General features: G+C 39.0%; 1 protein-coding gene across 6 annotated transcripts in view; it reads left to right on the top strand.

Annotated features, from left to right (window-relative positions):
• CFAP44 (cilia and flagella associated protein 44) overlaps positions 1-20,218 on the top strand; it is a 136,446-nt gene that overhangs the window by 110,889 nt on the left and 5,339 nt on the right. For all 6 annotated transcript variants that reach the window (XM_032299053.1, XM_032299052.1, XM_032299056.1 and 3 more), the window contains 5 exons: positions 6,963-7,073; positions 8,546-8,676; positions 9,742-9,858; positions 10,776-10,977; positions 18,225-18,385. In XM_032299053.1, the coding sequence (XP_032154944.1) occupies positions 6,963-7,073; positions 8,546-8,676; positions 9,742-9,858; positions 10,776-10,977; positions 18,225-18,385 (722 nt within the window). The remainder of the gene's footprint in view (positions 1-6,962; positions 7,074-8,545; positions 8,677-9,741; positions 9,859-10,775; positions 10,978-18,224; positions 18,386-20,218) is intronic.

A 20,218-nucleotide genomic window follows, 5' to 3' on the forward strand; every position in this document is an offset into this window, starting at 1 on the left:
TTAATCTCTTCCTTATTCAATCTTGGGAGATTATGTATTTCCAGGAATTTATCCATTCTAGTTTGTATGCATAGAAGTGTTCATAATAGTCTCTGAGTATCTTTTGTATTTCTGTGGGATGAGTTGTAATGCCATCTTTGTCATTTCTAATTGTACTTATTTGGATCTTCTCATTTTCTTTTCTTTGTTAACCTAACTACTGATGTATCAGTCTTGTTTATTTTTTGAAAAAACCTCTTGGTCACATGAATCTTTTGTTTGGATTTTTATATCTCAACTTCATTAAGTTCTTCTGTAATTATAGTTCTTTATTTTCTTCTGTTAGCTTTGGGGTTGTTCTTTGTTTTGTTAGTTCCTTTAAATTAATTTGAGATATTTCTAATTTTGTGATGAAGGCATTTAGGGATATAAACTATCCTCTTAACACTGAATTCTAGAGATTTCAGTATGTTGAGTCCCTATTTTTATTGAGTTCAAAAAATTGTTTAATTTCTGTCTTAATTTTGATGTTCATTGAGTAGTTCTCCAGGAGCAAGTTGCTTAATTTCCATGTCTTTGTGTAGTTTTGAGAGCTCTTCTTGATATTAATTTCTATTTTTATTGCACTGTGGTCTGACAGTGTGCTTTGTATGATTTTAATTTTTCTTAATTTATTGAGACTTGTTTTATACCAAGCATGTGGTCAATCTTAGAATATGTTCTGTGTACAGATGAGAAGAATGTATATTCTGGGTTGTTGGGTTGAGTGTTCTGTAGATATGTATTAGGTACAATTGGTCAAGTGTTGAGTTTAAGTCCAGAGTTTTTCTGTTTTCTGCCTTGATGAGCTGTCTAATGCTGTCAGTGGGATGTTGAGGTCTCACACTATTATTATGTGGTTGTCTAAATCTTTTTGTAGGCCAGGAAGAACTTGTTTTATAAATCTGTGTGCTCTAATGTTGGGTGCATATATATTTAGGATAGTTAAGTCTTCCTGTTGGATTGTACTCTTTATTAACATGTGATGCTCTTCATTATCGTTCTTAATTTTTATCAGTTTAAAGTCTGTTTTAGCGATATAAGAATAGAAACTCGTGCTCTTTTTTTGTTTTCCATTTACATGGTAGATCTTTCTCCACCCTTTTACTTTGAGCCAATGGGTATAATTATATCTGAGATGGGTCTCCTGAAGACAACAGATGGTTTGTTCTTGCCTTTTTATCCAGTTTGGCACTTTAACTTTTAAGTGGGGTGTTTAGCCCATTTACATTCAATTATATTGATATGTGTGATTTTGATCCTGTCATGATGATGTTAGCTGGTTGTTACGTAGGCTTGATTTTGTAGCTACTTTATAGTGCCTGTTAGCGGTGTGCTAAAGTGTGTTTTTGTGGTAGCAGGTATTTTTTTTTTTTTTTTTGAGTCCATGTTTGACATTGCCTTAAGGACGCCTGGTAAGACTGGTCTAGTTGAAATTACTCCCTCAGCATTTGCTTACCTGAGAAGGATTTTATTTCTCCTTCACTTACAAAATGTAGTATGGCAGGATGTGAAATTCTTGGTTGGAATTTCTTTTCTTTATGAGGACACTGAAAATAGGGCCCCAGTCTCTTCTTGCTTGAAAGATTTCTGCTCAGCGGTCTACTGGTAGCCTGATAGGGTTCCCTCTGTATGTGACTTGAAATTTCTTTCTAGCTACGTTTAAGATTTTTTAAATTTTACATTGTCCTTGGTGAATCCGATGACTATGTGCCTTGGGTTGGTCATCTTGTATAGTATCTAGCTGGGGTTCTTTGTATTTCTTGGGTTTGTATGTTAAACTCTCTAATGCGATTAGGGAAATTTTTGTGGAATGTATTCTCAAATATATTTTCCAAGTTGCTTATTCTCCTCCTTTCTCAGGAGTACCAATGAATCATAGATTGGTTCTCTTTATAGAACCCTATATCCCCATATTTTTCAGAGATTTGGTTCATGAAATTTTTTTCATTATTTTTGTCTGACTGAGTTGATTCGAAGAAGCAGTTTTCGAGCTCTGAGATTCTTTCCTCATCTTAGTCTATTCTGCTGTTAATATTCCAGTTGTATTATGAAATTCTTGTAGTGAGTTTTTTAGCTCTAGAAGTTTGGTTTTCTTCTTTCTTAAAATGGTTTGGTTTAATAACTTTAAAAAGTTTGTTTTTCTTCTTTCTTATTTAATCTTTCAGCTCTTGGATCATTTTACTGAATTCTTTCGATTGGGTTTCAAATATCTCCTGAATCTCAATGAGATTTCTTGCCATGCAGATTCTGAACTTTATGTTTGTCATTTCAGTCACTTTAGACTGATAAGAGCTTTTTCTGGGGAGCTAGTAGACTTCTTTGGAGGAAAGGGGAACCTCTGTCTTTTTGAATTGCCAGAGTTCTTATGTTGATTCTCATCTGGCAGAGCTGCTGTTTTTTGAACTGTGGTGTAAGTTAATTATAGTCAGTTGGCTTCATTTATGGATGTTTTCAAGGGCAAGGGCTCTGTATAGGATCTTTGTGTGTGGTGAATTGTCGTGCTTGGTTTCACAGGCGTGTATATTAGCAGGATAATTTTTGATGTTGTAGTTTGGGCCGCAGTCCAGTAGATGGCACTTAAGAGTAGTGGCCAGTAGCTGCGTTAATACTCTGCACAGCTCTTTAGTACTTCTTTGTGTTTGCATGTGTGCTCTGAAGTAGGGGTGAAGGAGTGGGAGAGATGGCCCACTTACCAGGTCCACTCCTGAGCCTTGGGGGAGCCCACTTCAATTACTGGCACTGTACCTCTGTTTTGTTGTTGTTGTTGTTGGGCATTCTAGGCCATGGGGCCCCCTTGCACAAAGACTGTAGCAGGGAGATATGCCACATTCTTTCTGGACTGGCCCCGCAAAGGGAGGAAAGCCCCACTGCCACTCCAGCCCAGGAATCCATGCATCTCACCCTTCTCAGTAGTCTGAGAGTGAGGGCTCCTTCCCAACTCAAGTGCTGGCTCCATATTCTTGAGCGGTTATCCACAGCCCTGGAAATCTGATTTGCTCTGTAGTTACCAGGAAACTACTCAGGTGCAGCAATGCACTCAGGCTGGGCTGCAGGGGCTGTGCTGTGGACCTGCTCCTGCAGGGTGGCAAGGCATGGGCCCTGGGAGTGACTGGCAGGCAGGAGGGCTTGCAGAGAGGATGTGCCCCAGTTCCACTGGGAAGCTGGCCCTACTCTCTTCTGGCTGTAAATTTTCCAAGCTTTTATGTTCTGTCTCCCTTTAAAACTGAAGGCCTTTGACAGTACCCACTAACTTCTTGAATACTTTGCTGCTTAGAAATTTCTTCCACCAGATATCCTAACTCATCTCTCTCAAGTTCAAAGTTCCACAAATCTCTAGGACGGGCAAAAATGCTACCAGTCTCTTTGCTAAAACATAACAAGAGTCATCTTTGCTCCAGTTCCCAACAAGTTTCTCATCTCCATCTGAGACCACCTCAGCCTGGACCTTATTGTCCATGTCACTGTCAGGCTTTTGGTCAAACCCATTCAATAAATCTCTAGGAAATCCCAAACTTTCTCACATTTTCCTGTCTTCTTCTGAGCCCTCCAAACTGTTCCAACCTCTGCCTGTTTCCCAGTTCCAAAGTTGCTTCCACATTTTTGGGTATCTTTTCAGCAGCTCACCACTCTACTGGTACCAATTTACTGTATTAGTCCATTTTAATACTGCTGATAAAGACATACCCAAGTCTGGGAAGAAAAAGAGGTTTAATTGGACTTACACTTCCAGGTGGCTGGGGAGGCCTCAGAATCGTGGCAGGAAGTAAAAGGCACTTCTTATATGGCAGTGGCAAGAGAAAATGAGGAAGATGCAAAAGCGAAAACCCTGATAAAACCATCAGATCTCATGAGACTTATTCACCACCACGACAACAGTATGCAGGAAACTGCCCCCATGATTCAAATGATCTCCCAGTGTGTCCCTCCCGCAAACATGGGCATTATGGGAGTACAACTCAAGATGAGATTTGGACGGGGACACAGAGCCAAACCATATCACTTGGTTATTGTGATATTCAGTTCTTAAATTTTAACTTGGTTCTATTTCTTTGCTGAGGCTTTGCATTTTTTCCATGTCCTTCAAGTATGTTCAAATTTTGCTCGTGGAAGCATTTTTATCATGGCTGTTTAAAATACTTTATCAGATAATTCTAATGTCTCTGTCATCTTAGTCTTGACAGCTCTTGGTTTTCTTTTTTCACTCAGTTGGAGATTGCATTAGTCTATTCTTGCAGTGCTGTAAAAAATACCTGATATTGGGTAAGTTATAAGAAAAGAGGTTGAATTGGCTCATGGTTCCACAGGCTGTAAAGGACGCATGGCAGTACCTGCTCCTGGGGAGGCCTTTGGGAGCTTTTACTCATGGCAGAAGGCAAAGCAGGAGCAGGCGTCTTACATGGCAGGAGCCAGGACCAAGAGAGTGAGGGAGAAGGCACTACACACCATACTTTTAAAACAACCAGCTCTCATGATGATTCACTCACTATCATGAGAACATCATTGAGGGGATGGTGCTAAACCTCCTCCCAGATGGTCCAATAACCTCCCACCAGGCCCCTCCTCCAACACTGGGGATTACAATTCCACGTGAGATTTGATGGGGACACAGATCCAAACCGTATCAGGTATCTTCCTGGCTCTTGGTATGAGTAACTTTTAATTGAATCCTAAAAACTTTCATTTTATATTATGAGACTTTGTATCGTATTTAAATCTTCCGTTTTACTTGAAATTCTCAAACACTACTCTGACAAGGAAAGGGTCACCCAAGAAAGGAGGGACCTCTTTGTTACTGCTGTGTATGGTTGGGAGTTCCAGCTCCACATGTAGTTTCTATGATCAACCTGGCAGGGACGGCGAGTCCTTGTGGATAATGATGACAGTCCTGACTCTATTAGTGTTCTGATGCCACCCCTGAGGGGAGGGGGAAGAGTACCTTGTTAATGCCCTTGGGAGTGGAAGTCAGGCTGTCATCTTGATGGAGAGGGTGGGGGCGAGGCTGGTTACCAGCCAGCGTGAATAAATGTCCTGGCTTCCTTCATGACCTTCTCTAACATCATCCAGGGGGAGTGTTGGGACACCTAATTACAGCCCTGTGAGGGTGAAATGTCTAGCCTCCCCACTTCACCTTTGCTGATTTGGTTGGGGATTGCACCTGAGTTTTTCTGTGGTGTTTGGTTGGAATAGAATAGTTATTGTCTAAAAGTTTTCTGTCTTGCTATGCTGCACCGTTCCTGGGCTAGAGAAAGCAAGCTTTTGTTGGGACTTTCTGTATCTATAGATCTGTTGGTGTTTCTAGGCTGCCAACTTATTCATCTCCGAGTCTGAGATAGATGAGGCTGAAAGAATATCCAAGGAACTCGCCACAGTGTTCTTCCTCAGGTTCTAAGGCGCATAGTTGCTCTACTTTCTTCTCTCCATTTTTTCAGAGTCTTCTTATGTTTGTTTTGCACATAATGTTTAGCTGCATTAGTTGTAAATTGGTGACCTGTAGTTCATAGATGACCTCAAGGTGCTTTAAAAGAAAATGGGGCCGGTTGGAGTGGAAAGGTCTACAATCTCTTATCCAAAACCCTTGGGGACAGATGTATTTTAGTGTTCAGAAATATTTCTGAAGATATTATATGTGATATGATAAAGAAATCATTCCTGACATTTAATAAAAACAATAAGGCAGACTTTATTCAGGGGGACTACTGTATGGGGGTTTTGTAACAGGGAAGAGAGATGGGGGTGAACTCTGGATACAATAAGGCCATGTCGAGATTTATAGCCAAGGAACAGAGTATGGGGATCAGTGGACAGAAAATTACTGAGAAGTAGGGTAATTCTTTAGTAGACTGTTTTAAGAGGACATTTGCTGAGGGCAAGACAAGTGATAAGATAATAAGGGTAGAGTGATGAGGAATTTGATCAGATTATCAAAAGCGGGGAATTTTTTTCTGAATTAACTTGCAGGATTCTTGCTGCAATCAGACTAAATAGGTTCAGGACACAACTCAAGATCAGGAACTGGTCAGAAAAAGGACTCAGAGGAGCCTGACTCAAGTTAGGTTAAAGGAGAGAGTCTTTGTCAACATGATACCACTAGCAAGTTCTGGCACAGAATCCCAAAATCAAACATCTTAGTACTTCTTCAGCAAAACATGAATATTCATACCAAGTTAAATAAAGACTATAAATAGCATGATTTCAGTTCATAAAACTTATGAAAATCTTTTCAGGGCCAGGCCCAGTGGCTCATGCCTGTAATCCCAGCACTTTGGGGGGCCCAGGTATGTGGATCTCTTGAGCCCGGGAGTTTGGGACCATCCTGGCCAATATGGCGAAACTCTGTCTCTACAAAAATAAGAATAATAATACATATATTAGCTGGACATGATGATGCGGGAGGATTGCTTGAGCCCAGGAGGCAAAGGTTGCATTGAGCTGAGATTGTGCCATTGCACTACGGCCTGGGCAACAAAGCCAGATCTAGGAACGAAGGAATGAAGGAGGGAAGGAGAGAGGGGAGTGGAGGAAGGAGGGAAGCAGGAAGGAAGTAAGGAGGGAAGAAAAAGGGAGGGAGGGCGGATGGGAAGAAAGGGAAAAAGGAAAAGAAGGGGAAGGAGGGAAGGAAGGAAAGAATCACTTGTGATTTTAGAGCATCTTATGAGTTAGGAATTGTGAGTCTATTTCACTAACTGTGTGTTAGGTGGACTACAACATCTGCAGCTTGGCAACTTGGTCTCAGACTCCTCTGACTTCCATTTATAGTAACTGCACAACCTTCTGCAGGCATTTGGTTTGTGTTCTTTGTGTCTTTAACTATTTAAAACTCTTATATTGATCAAGTTATTTTGCTAGTGACTGAGTCATTGAAAAATAGTTTACTTTAAAAATCTAGTATTTAGTTTAACATGGAAACTTCTCTTGTTAACAATGTCCTCATCTTTCCTTAGATGAAGATGAGGAAAGTGAGGAATCAAGTGAAGAAGAATCTAGCTTGGAGAGTGATGAGGATGAGTCTGGATCTGAAGATGAGGTTTTTGATGATTCTATTTGCCCATCGAGTAAGTTAGATAAAAGCCTTGTATTCTCTATGAAGTGTGACTATTTATTGGCAATACTGAGAAGGCCATTTTTTTGTTTGTCTGTTCTCTGATAATTCAAAGAAAGGATGATTTAAAATGTATGAAATAGAGTCTAATGAATGCCTTTTTTAAAGTATAAGGATATTTATTCAACAATATTTAACTTCTATGTGCCAGGCATTTGTCTGATGCTAGGGAGACATCAGAGTATAAAATAAACTCCTCCATCCTCATGGAGCTTATAGTGTAGTGGAAAAAGACAATTAAACAGAATATTAGAAAGTATTACATGCCATGGGAAAAGAAATGAAGGGCGTGCAGGAGCGAGGATGGAGAGGAACGTTGCTATTTCCAATAGTATGGTCGGGGAAAGTGTTAACCAATACTTTTGGGGGCTCTCTGGATGATTTATTACCCGTTCTCTTAGGCAGCCATTTATGAGTGACAAATAATTGGCAGACAATTGACAGTTGATTCAGAGCTATAAATTATGTAGTAAGTTTAATTTTATAAAGAAATGCCAGACTGTAATATGTATGTTTATTTTACAATAATCTTCTTCTTTGACAAATCTATTCAGATTTTTGTGCGGCAAATCTTTGTAGGTGCATTTTGTCTAGTTTCCTGAAAATGGTTGGCAGTTTATATTCACCGTTTTCACTGGTGAAACCAGTCAGGAGCTGCCAGACCAATTTCTTACAGCCTCAATAGATGAGTGGTTCAGTAGAGAAAAAACAAGTTTGGGGATCTATAATTTGTTTTTCTAGACATTTCAAATAAAGCTTTAATTAAATTTTAAAAGTTTAATTTCAGATAAAGTTTGTATCTTGTTTTACTTTTGAATATGATGGTCTTAAAAATCATAATATTTATGAGTGAAATAGAGCACACAAACCTTCTAATGCAACTCATTTTATAGCAGGATAATTAAATGGCTTGAACAATGACTCACAGTATGGTATACTATGAGGGCTGGACCTAAGCTTCCTGAATTCTATTTTAGTATTCTGTTTCTATATTCTCTATTACTTGGTGGATAAATGTGGCTGTTAGTGTGATATTGTAGAAATAATAGAGAGATAATGTACTTGAATCCCATTCTGTTACACACCAGTTATGTCACCTCTCTGGGACTTAAGGTCTTCACCTATATATGGGAACAGTAGCTTCTGCCTTGTGGGGTCCATGAGCCTTGAGTGAGATAATGTACATAAAGGGCTTAGCACAAAGTCTGCTTCTGAGTACTGCTCAGAATATCAATACTATTATTATGGTTATTAATTCTATTAATAATTTCAAACTGGAACAATTAAGCCATAAGTGTCTTAAAAGCCTGCTAGAGTGCATCCATAAATAGACATTATTGATTCTGAATCTCTAAAGGTCACAGTTCTAGTACTACCACATTCCGTAACAGATGAGACTGGTTTTTATTTTAATTCTCTTGGCAGATTGTGATGTGACTCTTTTTGAGCTGGCCCTTCAACTTCGAGAGAAAAGGCTGGACATTGAGGAGGCTTTAGTTGAAGAAAAGAAAATTGTCGATAACCTCAAAAAGGAATATGAGACACTGTCAAAAAAAGTAGGCTTATTTATCCTTTCAAAATGCTATACATTCTCCTCGCTGTAATATTGCCATTTCATAGCAATGACAATGTTAGGACTTCTCAGAAAAAAACATTTCAAATGTGAAGGCCAGGTTTGTTTCTCCCTAAATTGTGGTGGGGGACATTGCTCTTTTGATAATTGGAGTTACTTTATCTCAGTCATGGGTCTCCAGAATTTTCTGATGACATTACTCTATAAGTTAAAAAAAAAGAAAATGGAGCACCTCCCCATATAATAAATGTACATGTATTTATAAATTGTATTTATGAACTATTATATATTTTGTACAGTAGGAAACATCCATAAAAACAAATTAAATAGAACAAGATAAAAATAAGTAGAAATATAAACTCTGACGTTCTCAATTTGTACCCCAATAGATTATTTTGTTGATTCTGTAGGGTGAATGCATCCCATGTTGGAGATCACCAAGATAAACTTCTGGCATAATATTGATCAATTTCTGCCTTAATCTGCCTACTTTGCCTCTTAGGTACTCTTCTGTAGAACAACATCATTTAACTTGATTCATGTTCAGAAATATTTTTGATGTATTATTTCTCCTCTCACAAATAGGAAATGATTTGGAAAACTTTCACGTTATCTAGGGCATGAAGAATGTGCTTTAGAAATACTATAGTTAGCAGCTTCATTGCTTTAAAGCAATGAAACTTTATTTGTTGAAGTCATTATGATCAAAAAAGATTCCCACCATTCTGTCAAAGACATTCCATGCTGAGGGCTGCTTTTCATGCAGAAGATAGAAGGGACATGAAGACATGTCTTCTAGGCTCTTATTCACAAAACGTTGTAACTCTGGAGTCATAGAAATGATTGAAAGAGTGACATGGATCATAACTTGGCAGAAAGAAAATAATATGCATTCCTGAGTTGCAAACTGGGTTCATGCACTTAATCACAGCCCAACAAAGCAGATTCTGCTCATGCTTTATTTCCTCCCAAGATGCCTTCATTCACCACCTTTAGGTGTATGGTCATTGAGTCTTGTCACCATTTCACAACACTGGGCTTTCTGCAGGTGAAAATTGTGGCAACTAATCTGAATGCAGCAGAGGAGGCCCTGGAGGCTTATCAGCGAGAGAAGCAGCAGCGGCTGAATGAACTGCTGGTTGTGATTCCGCTCAAGCTCCACCAGGTGATGCATCTGGAGAGTTGCTCCACCCTGTCTGAGAAGAGTCATCACACCCAAACTTTTCAGAGAAAGATTCATGGTTCACTAACGGGGAGAATCTTGGTTCTTTGCTGAGAATTCTACCTGTAGGATGACACCTAAATTGTCTTATCCACTGTCAGATTGTTATAAAAGACTAACATCAAAACATGCCTGTTTCCCTACAGCTCATTAGCACTTTGGAAATCAGTCATTTCAAGTCTAGAGAAATGAAGAGCCTATGATTTAAGAATGGAATGGCTCAGAGGTGAAACGTTGGCTCTTACACCAGTGTCACTTTTCACACCATCTTTACTTGTGCATGGACGAATGATGCTAAAATGACCTTTGCCTAGTCTCTACTCATTGATGAGGGAGGTCGAGACCAAAGGGAAATATTTTTTTCTTTTTTACTTTTCTTATTAATTTCTACTTGAACTGCAACTTATATTAAATTGCAGGAATACATATCATTGAGAGAAAAGGCTCATTGTATTATCTTTTGTCAGGTTAAGAGAAAAAGCTGTATTTTAGGAAAACAATAACAAAATCAGCTTTATGTATGTTTTCTGTAACCTGACAAAAACTGGATGAACTATGTGTAGCAGGTTGCCTAGTATGCCAGCCTTGAAATGTTTGTCATGTTGTTATACAGTAGATAATAGGCATGATCTGTGTGGGATTTGCTCTCCCCACAGAGATGTGACATGGCTTTCTCTCTGACAACATCTCTCTGTGTTTGCCTGGCCACTGTCACTCGGTGAGGAAGATGGAGGATCCCAAAGCTGAGGAGCTAAATGAGGGGCAGAGAAAGAAGTGCACCTCTTATGCTTTCTGTTGCCATACAAAATCTGTGTCTTTGTCTGTTTTCTTTTTTATTGTGACTTGTGTTATGCTTGTAGATAGAGTATGTGGTATTTGGAGAAATACCTAGTGATCTTTCTGGGACTTTGGTCTTCTCTAACCATGCCTTGAAACGGCTGCAAGAACGAATCCATGAGCTCCAGGAGGAAAATGCCAAGCAGCAAAAACTTAACAAAGAATGGAGAGAGAGACGCAAACAGCTCATCCGAGAAAAGAAAGAAATGACAAAAGCCATACAGCGTGAGTACCTAAGCCCACCACCTCGCTAGTAAGGTTTATTGGTAAGAAAGGGACTTTTCCAGGCGACTGTCTCCAGTTGTGGAAATAGTAATTGCAGACTCAGAACCACTGAGAAGGGAAACAAGAACAGCTTTGCATCTTCCTACTCACTATTTCTCCTGTTACCATGAAAAGTTTCACGGTCCTATTTTAAAGGGAGAAATCTTTTATCATAGAACCATCTTCTCTTTGTGTATGACTAAAATATAGAATAATAGACTAATAACCAAGTACCCACTACCCAGCTTAAGAAAGAATACATTGAGATACAGTCAAAGCCCCACCTCTTTCTAATGCGATTCTGCTGCTCTTTCTTCAGGGTACACACCAGGTATGCACACATACATATGAATGTGTCCACACACAATATAGAGACCTACCCTGCGTTATTTTTAACTGTGATGATATTTATATCATTTTGTGGTTTACTTAACCAAATTTTGACTTATTTGTAAGCTACAGATAGTTTATTCATTTTACTGCTACAATATTCCCTTGTATGAATATTAAAGACTTTATTTCTTTAACCTCCTATTGATGGATATTTAGGATATTTCTTGTTTTTCATATTTATAGACAATGTTACAGTAAACCTACTTGTACAAATCTCCCTGTGCACATGTGTGAGAAGGTGAATCCTAGTACTGGATCTCTGGGTTACAGAGGGATATGGACATTTTCAGCTCTCCTGGATATTGCCAAGTTGCCCCCAAAGGGGTTGAACAAATTTCTCCTCCCCCTGGCAATATGTGAGAATTGCCCAGGCTCCGTATTGTCAGCAACACTCGATACTGTCAGACTTCAATATTTTTGCCAGCCTGCAAGATGTTAATATGTTTCACTGTGGTTTTTATTTACATTTTTTTGATGGCTGGTGAAGTTAAACATCTTTATACACATTTATTTGCTATTTATTTATTTTATTTTCTGTAACTTGCCTGTCCTATCCTTTGCCCATTTTCGGTTTCTATTTTTTGTTTTTAAATTGATTTTAGGGAGTTCTTAATATATTTGTGTTGTCCATTAAATGCACTGCAAATCTCTTCTGGTTTGTAGCTTGTCTTTTTTTTTTTTTTTTTTTTTTTTTTTTTTTTTTGATTTTGGAGATGGAGTCTCACTCTGTTACCTAAGCTGGAGTGCAGTGGTACGATCTCGGTTCACTGAAACTTCTGCCTCCTTGGCTCAAGCAATTCTCCTGCCTCAGCCACCCGAGTAGCTAGGATTATAGGCACATGCCACCATGCCTACCTAATTTTTGTATTTTTTAGTAGAGATAGGGTTTCTCCATGTTGGCCAGGCTGGTCTCAAACTCCTGACCTCTGATGATCTGCCCGCCTCGGCCTTCCAAAGTGCTGGGATTACAGGAGTGAGCCACCACGCCCAGCCATCTTTTTTTTTCTTCTTTTTTTTTTAAACTTTGTCTAGTGAATCTTTTGGATACAGATGTTTTAAATCTTAATATAGTAATTTTTATCATTCCACTTAATTATGGTTTATGCACTATGCGTATGTGTGTGTGTCTGGCTTAAGAAATCCCTTCCTATTTTGAGGTCATAAAGATATTTTTTGGTCCAGCAATTCCACTCATGGGTATATATCCAAAGAAAATGAAATTATTAATCAGTATGCAGAAGAGATATCTGCATTCCTACATTCACTGCAGTATTGTTTGCAATTGCTAAGATACAGAATCAACCTAAGTGTCCATAAATAGATGCATGGATAAAGAAAATGTAGCATATGTACACAATGAAATCCTACTCAGCGTTAAAGACAGAAGTCCTATTATGTGCAACAGCATGGATAAACTTGGAGGACAATATGGTAAGTGAAATAAGAGGCATAGAAAGAAAATACCACCTGACATCACTTATAAGCAGAGTATAAAAAAGTTAAACTCATAGAAACAGAATATAATGATGGTTACCAGGGTCTGGTTGTGGGTTGGGGTACAGTTTGGGGAGATGTTGGCCACAGGATACAAAATTTCAGTGAGATTCAAAGAACAATTTCAAGAGATCTATTGTACTGTATGATGACTATAGTTAATGTATTATATTCTTGAAAATTGCTAAGAGTAAATTTTAAGGGTTCTCACAACAAGAAAAAGAAAGTATGTGAGGTAATGCCTAAGTTGATTAGCTCAGTTTAGCCATTCCATAATGTATGTGTATTTCAAAGCAGCATGTTGTACATGATACATATACACAACTTTTGTCAATTTAAAAAGATCATTTTCAGTAGTTTCCTAATTAGTAGTGCCCTTCACATTTGGGTTTTTAACCCACTTATAATTGAAGTATATAGTATAAGTTGTATAGTGTAAAGATAATTATCTTTTAAAACACTTCTGTGTTGTAAAGTATATAGTATAAGATGTATAGTGTAAAGATAATTATCTTTTAAAACACTTTTGTAATATTTGATATGTGGAACATACATATAAGTGGTGGAGTATTCCAACAGACTGAATCCTGGGAACCCACCACCCAACTTATTAACTGTATTAGCAACACCGTAACATCTGCCTGTGTGCATTCTTTCTGTCCCATTCTGTCTCCCCATATTCAGAGACAACTACTATTCCCAATTTTATGTTTAGTGTTCCCTTTCATTAAAAAAAGTTGTAACATACTTATACGTATTTCTAAATAATATATTGCATTAGGACTTGTTAGAAATATTATACCAGATGCAGCCGTTTGAAACATACTCTTTGATTTAATATTATATTCATAAGATTAGATGTGATGTAGCACATAGCTGTTGTTTTCACTGTTGTAAAGTATGTGATTCTACCAAAATTATTTTTCTGCTGACAGTGGACATTTAAATTGTTTTATATTTTTTTGTTTTGACAATTCTGCTATGAAAATTCCTGTACATGGTATATGTTTACAGGCATTTCTAAAAGCATAAGGGTTTCATACCTAAAAGTAGAACAGCTGGGTCATAGGGCATATAAGGATTTAAACAATGTTAACTTATCTTTCAGAATGATTATACCAACTTACACTCCAACCAGTGGTACTTAAGAGTCCCCTTTGAGCTACATACATCATTGAAAATAAATAATCATAGTAGACCTGTGAAACTGGAAAGTATAAAGTGGCAACTCATGGTCTTAATTGCATTTTCCTAACCACTAATAAGTTTAAGCACATTTTGTATGTCTTTGGGCCTTTAGTGTTTCCTATTCTATAAAATGTCTGTTCGTGTATTTTATTCATTTTTCTCTTGATTTGTTTGCCTTTTAAAAGTTGATATGTAGAAATTAATTTTTTATACTAATCCTTTGTTGCCTATATGTTTTCCAAATATCTGCCTTTGTGTTTTCACTTTTATGGAGGCTTTTTTTTTTTTTGAGACCTAGTTTCACTCTTGTTGCCCAGGCTGGAGTGCAATGGTGCCATCTCGGCTCACGTCAACCTCTGCCTCCCAGGTTTAAGCCATTCTCCTGCCTCAGCCTCCCAAGTAGCTGGGATTACAGGCATGCATTACCACGCCCAGCTAATTTTTTGTATTTTTAGTAGAGATGGGGTTTCTTTATGCTGGTCAGGCTGGTTTTGAACGCCCGACCTTAGGTGATCCACCCTCTTTGGCCTCCCAAAGTGTTGGGATTACAGGCATAAGCCACCACACCCAGCTGAGGCTTTTTAAAGGTAATTAAAAATTTGTTTTAAAATCTTATTTTTTGTGGGTACATAGTAGGTATGTATATTTATGAGATATGGGGTATTTTGATACAGAGATATGACGTCTAATAATCACATCAGAGTAAATGGGGTATCATCACCTTAAGCATTTATCTTTTGTGTTGCAAACAATACAGTTATACTCTTTTAGTTACTTTTAAATGTGCAATTAAGTTATTACTGACTATAGTAACCCTGTTGGGCTATCAAATACCGGATCTTATTCATTCTAACTATTTTTGTACCCATTAACCATTCCCACATCCCCCGCCTCACTATCCGTCCCAGACTCTAATAACTATCATTCTGTTCTCTATCTCCATGAGTTCAGTTGTTTTAATTTTTATCTCCCACAACTAAGTGAGAGCATGCAACATTTGTCTTTATGTGCCTGGCTTATTTCACTTCATGTAATGACTTCAGTTCCATACATGTTATTGCAAATGACAAGATCTCTCTCTCTTTGAGACAGGGTCTCACTCTGTCTCCCAGGCTGGAGTGCAGTGACACAATCATGGCTCACTGCAGCCTTGACCTCCTGGGCTCAGGTGATCTTTCTGCCTCAGCCTCCTGGGTAGCTGGGACTGCAGGTGTACACCCCCACACCTGGCTAGTTTTTTTCATGTATGGGATCTTGCTATTTTGTCCAGCCTGGGCTCACGCAATCCACCTGCCTCAGACTCAGAAGCCTTAGGATTACAGGTATGAGTCACTGTGCCCAGATGGATCTTATTTTTTAATGGCTGAAGAGTACTCCATTGTCTACATGTACCACATTTTCTTTATCTATCTTTATCCATTGTTAATGGACAGTTAATTTGCTTCCAAATCTTAGCTATTGTGAATAGTGCTGCAATAAATATGGGAGTGTAGGTATCTCTTCAATATACTGATTTTCTTTCTTTTGGGTAATTATCTAGCAGTGGGATTACTGCATTATATGGCAGCTCTGTTTTTAATTTTTTGAGGAATCTCCAAACTGCTCTCCAAGTGGCTGTACTAATTACATTCCCACTAACAGTGTATGACAGTTTCATTTTCTCTGCATCTTCACCAGCATTTGTTAACTGCCTGTTTTTTGGGTAAAAGCCATTTTAACAGGGGTAAGATGATATCCCTTTGTAGTTTTGATTTGCATTTCTCTGATGACCAGTGATGTTGAGCACCTTTTCATATACCTGTTTGCCAGTATGTCTTCTTTTGAGAAGTGTCTCTTCAGATCTTTTGCCCATTTAAAAACTGGATTAGTGGATATTTTCCTATAGAGTTGTTTGGGCTCCTTATATATTCCGGTTATTAAACCCTTGTCAGATGAATAGTTTGCAAATATTTTCTCCCATTCTGTGGGTTGTCTTTTTACTTTGTTGATTGTTTTATGGTGGCTTTTGATGAACAATAACTGTGTGATTTTAATTGATCAATCTTTTATTTTAGGGTTAATAATTTCTATTTTTTAAATTGCAGTGCAAGGTACATTAAAATTTACTATTTCAACCGTTTGCAAGTGGACAGTCCAGTGGCACTAGGTACATTCATATGATTGTGCAACTATCACCAGCATCCATCTCCAGAGCATTTTCATCTTCCCAACTCCACTAAACACTAATTCCCATTTTGTCTCCCTCAGCTCCAGGAAACTGCCACTCTACTTTCTGTCTCTATGAACTTGACTACTTGAAGTTCTTCATAGTGAGGAGAATAATACAGTATTTGTCTTTTTGTGACTGTCTTATTTCATTGAGCATAATGGCTTTCAGGTTCCTCCATATTGTAGCATGTGTCAGAATTTTCTTTCTTTTTAAGACAAATAGTATTTCATTATATGTACATGCCACATTTTGTTCACCCATTTATTTGTCAATGGGCAATTGGATTGCTTCCTACTTTTTGGCTATTGTGAATTGTACTGTGATGAACATGATTGTACAAATATCTGTGTATGTCTCTACTTCCATTTCTTTTGGATATGTGTCCAGAAGTGGGATATATGGCTGGACCATATGGCTTAGAAGTGATGAATAACACTTCAGTTGGCTTGTTGCCTTTCTCTATCCCTAGATCCAATGGAGAAGAATAGGGGAGCCTAGAACATGGGGGTGAGGAGGAGTAAGTTCTCTCCGTTTTAGGGAAAGCACAGCTCATGGCCATGGGGAAGGTGGGTAGTGAGTGTTCCAGAAGACTTTATGTCTGTAGTCAGCACTAGTTGGCCTTGTCAGCTCAGGAGAAGGACATTAGGCTGGCTCCCCAATGGAGCTGGCAAGGACCAGACTACACGTTCTGGTACATGAAGCTGCCGTGTGAGAGGGCAGCCCCTTGTATGGGGGTCGGACTGCCTGAGGGGAATCAAAGTTCTTACTGAGAGAGGCCAGGCAGGTAGCCACAGGCCAGCACACTCGTGCACATCATCCATTCGTCATTTGATTTGCCTCACTGATGACGATAGCCACCACATTATACATGTCCCTGGTGCACCACTCATCGACAACAGAAAGAGAATAGCCCCTCCTGGATTGTGTACAGTGACAGCCATGCCAATTATACTATGCTAATTCAAACATAAATCGTAACAATTATGCCCAAATACAAATTTCTGCACTATAAAAGAATTGAATCGTCTTGCTACATATTAGAGCCTTCAAACTTCGCTTAGGGGACAGTCTGGTCACTGAGAAAGTCCTGTTATAAGATTGTTTTCTTGGAGAGGTGTTCTAGTGTTTTCACATTGGGGAAAGAACTATCAAAAGTAAAATATATTGCATGCTAGATATTACATGCTAGATAATTGCTAAGAAGAAAAATTAAAACTGGATTGAGAAAGTGCTGAGGTCTGAGGGAAACAGGGAAAGGGTCCGTGGAAAGGCAGCACATCTGATTATTTGTAGCTCTCCCTGGTTAGAGGATAAGAGCCTGCTCTTGGTCACAGCTCCAGTCTCAGCATGCTTCTAGTAAATGGGCTGGGAGGAACAAGCCATGTGGATCTCTGGGGAAGAGCAGTTCAGATTGAAGGAACTGAGGCTGGGGTGAGTCTGTCATGTCTGAGAAGCACAGAGGAGGCCAGTGTGTCTAGAGTAGGGTACTGAGGAGGAGAGGCATGAGAAAGCAGCGGGGGAGAGAAAGGAGGGCAGGCAGGCCGACCATGCAGGGCCTCCTGAATTCCCAAAGGGACTGTCATTATTTACTTGGAGTAAGTTGGACACTTTTCTGAAGTGCCTGCTCTATTCTTAATACTAGATGCTGTAAAGCTCTATATTTGAAAAAAAATGCAAAGTGTGTAAGCCAGTTGGGAACAATGAGTCAGTTTCACACAGGATTCGGAAGGTGAAAAGACAGTACTGAATTGGCATTTTAAGTGAGGAAAGCAGTAGGCAAAAAGTCACAGAAGAAAAATCACTGATGACATAAAATCTTTCACTGTCTTGCAAAAGCAGTTCCTTGGAACTTTACTGTTCCTGGTGTTCATTTATAACAATGGGAGCTATTGAACAACCTGAGCCAGTGACTGTCTTCTTTTAGAAATGGAGGAAACAGTCCGTCAACTCATGATCAGCAAGTTTGGCCGTGTGGTAAACCTAGAAGCCCTTCAGACGCTTTCTGTTAATACAACACTTGAAGAACTGAAGATCAGAAAACTTCGAAAGGAGCTAGCGAATGCGAAGGAGATGAAGATGTGGGAGGTAAGGGGGAGAGGGCAGGTGATCTTTGGTTGAATCTGGCTGGAGGCAAGAAATTCCAGGGGGCTGGAAGAGGTACCTGTGAAGCATCTGGAGCTGGTCCGTGGACCCCCTTTGGCTGCCTCGGGATCTTAGGCCTGTCTCGGCTTCCTTCCTGTTCACTTAGTTAGAGGGATTTGTTTATCTTGGGGTGAGAGCACCAGCACTAGGTTTTGGGGCCCAGGGTGCATATAAATGTGATGTGAAATGGATGAAAGATGATGGAGAGATCTCATTTTGAGGCCTACGTTAATGTATAAATGCTCTGCAGACAAAAAACATATTAAAAAATGCTCAATATCACTAACCAGAGAAGTGAAAATTAAAACCACAATGAGATAATGAGATATCATCTCACACCAGTCAGATAAAGAAAATATGCTGTGCGTATGTATATGTATATGGAATACCATGAATTACTATGCAGCCATAAAAAGAATGAAATCATGTCCTTCGCAGAAACAGATAGAGCCAGAGGCCATTATCCTAAATGAAATAACTCAGAAACAGAAAATCAAATACTGCATGTTCTCACTTATAAGTGGGAGCTAAACAATGGGTACATGTGGACACAAAGATGAAAATAACAAACACTGGGGACTCCCCAAGCAGGGAGGAGGGCGTGGTGAGGGTTGAAAAATGACGTATTTGGTACAGGGTTCGCTATTTGGGTGATGGGTCCACCAGAAACCCAAACCTCACTATTATACAGTATATCGAAGTAACAAGCCTGTACATGTATGCCTGAAGCTTAATTTTTGAAAAAGTTATAAATGCCCTGACAGCTTTAGAAATGGAGCAGCTATCCTCTCGGGCTCAAATTGTATTACTGATGGCTTTTGTATGCTGTACCAATTTGGAAATTATGAAACACCTCTAAGTAATACATTTTGTAACACGGCATAGACTATTTGGCTGACAGACTCTTAGAGGATGTTAATGCTTACATATTGTTCCCTGAGCCATGAGATGAGAACCATGAGCCGTGCCCTGGTTCCAACCTGATTCAGAGGCAGGAGCTTTGACAAAGATCTTCTAAGTCCGCAAATCATGATGACGCCTCCAGTTTCCTGTCTTATTTCATTAGCAGATGGGGTAGGAGGAGTGCTTCCTAGTGCTGTGTTGTCCAGTGGCCCCATTGCAACTTTTCTAATCTAAGATGGATCACTGTAGTTTAAAGAAGCAAACAGTGTTCATGTCAGTGGGACTGGTCCCTATTAAGGGAATGCTAGAGATAATATATGCAATCTAAAATAATTTTCTGGAAGCCTGGGTAATATAGTGAGACCCTGTCTCTATAAAAAATAAAATATTAGCTGGGTGTGGTGTTGCACACCAGTAGTCCCAGCTACTTGAGAGGCTTAGGCGGAGGATCACTCGAGCCCAAAAGCTCGAGATTGCAGTGAACAACTGATGGAGCAACAAGAAAACAAAAGAAAGCCATTATACAGATGTATGGCCATTCAAGCCATCAACCTTAAGGATCCCGGGCCAAGACTGGGGAAAGAGCAACGTAGAAAAGTTAGCTGCTTAAATTATCATCCTTCCTTTTAAGTAATGAGGACCAGCAATCAGTATGCATACTAATTTCATTCTTCAAGAATACAGTGATGCCCATCTCTATCTTATTTATACCTACTCCTATTCTCGAGCATACTTATATTCTTATCTTTAATCAAACCAGGCCCAATGCAGTTGTGTGTTGCATTTTCACATTGGCTTCTGATTATATTTCATGTGTGCACATTGCTCCATTTGCCTGATGATTCTCACCAAATCTGGACACTTATTTTTCTT

Source organism: Sapajus apella, unplaced genomic scaffold (assembly GCF_009761245.1).
Source record: "Sapajus apella isolate SASKATOON/1434 unplaced genomic scaffold, GSC_monkey_1.0 scaffold40, whole genome shotgun sequence".
Classification (NCBI taxonomy): domain Eukaryota; kingdom Metazoa; phylum Chordata; class Mammalia; order Primates; family Cebidae; genus Sapajus; species Sapajus apella.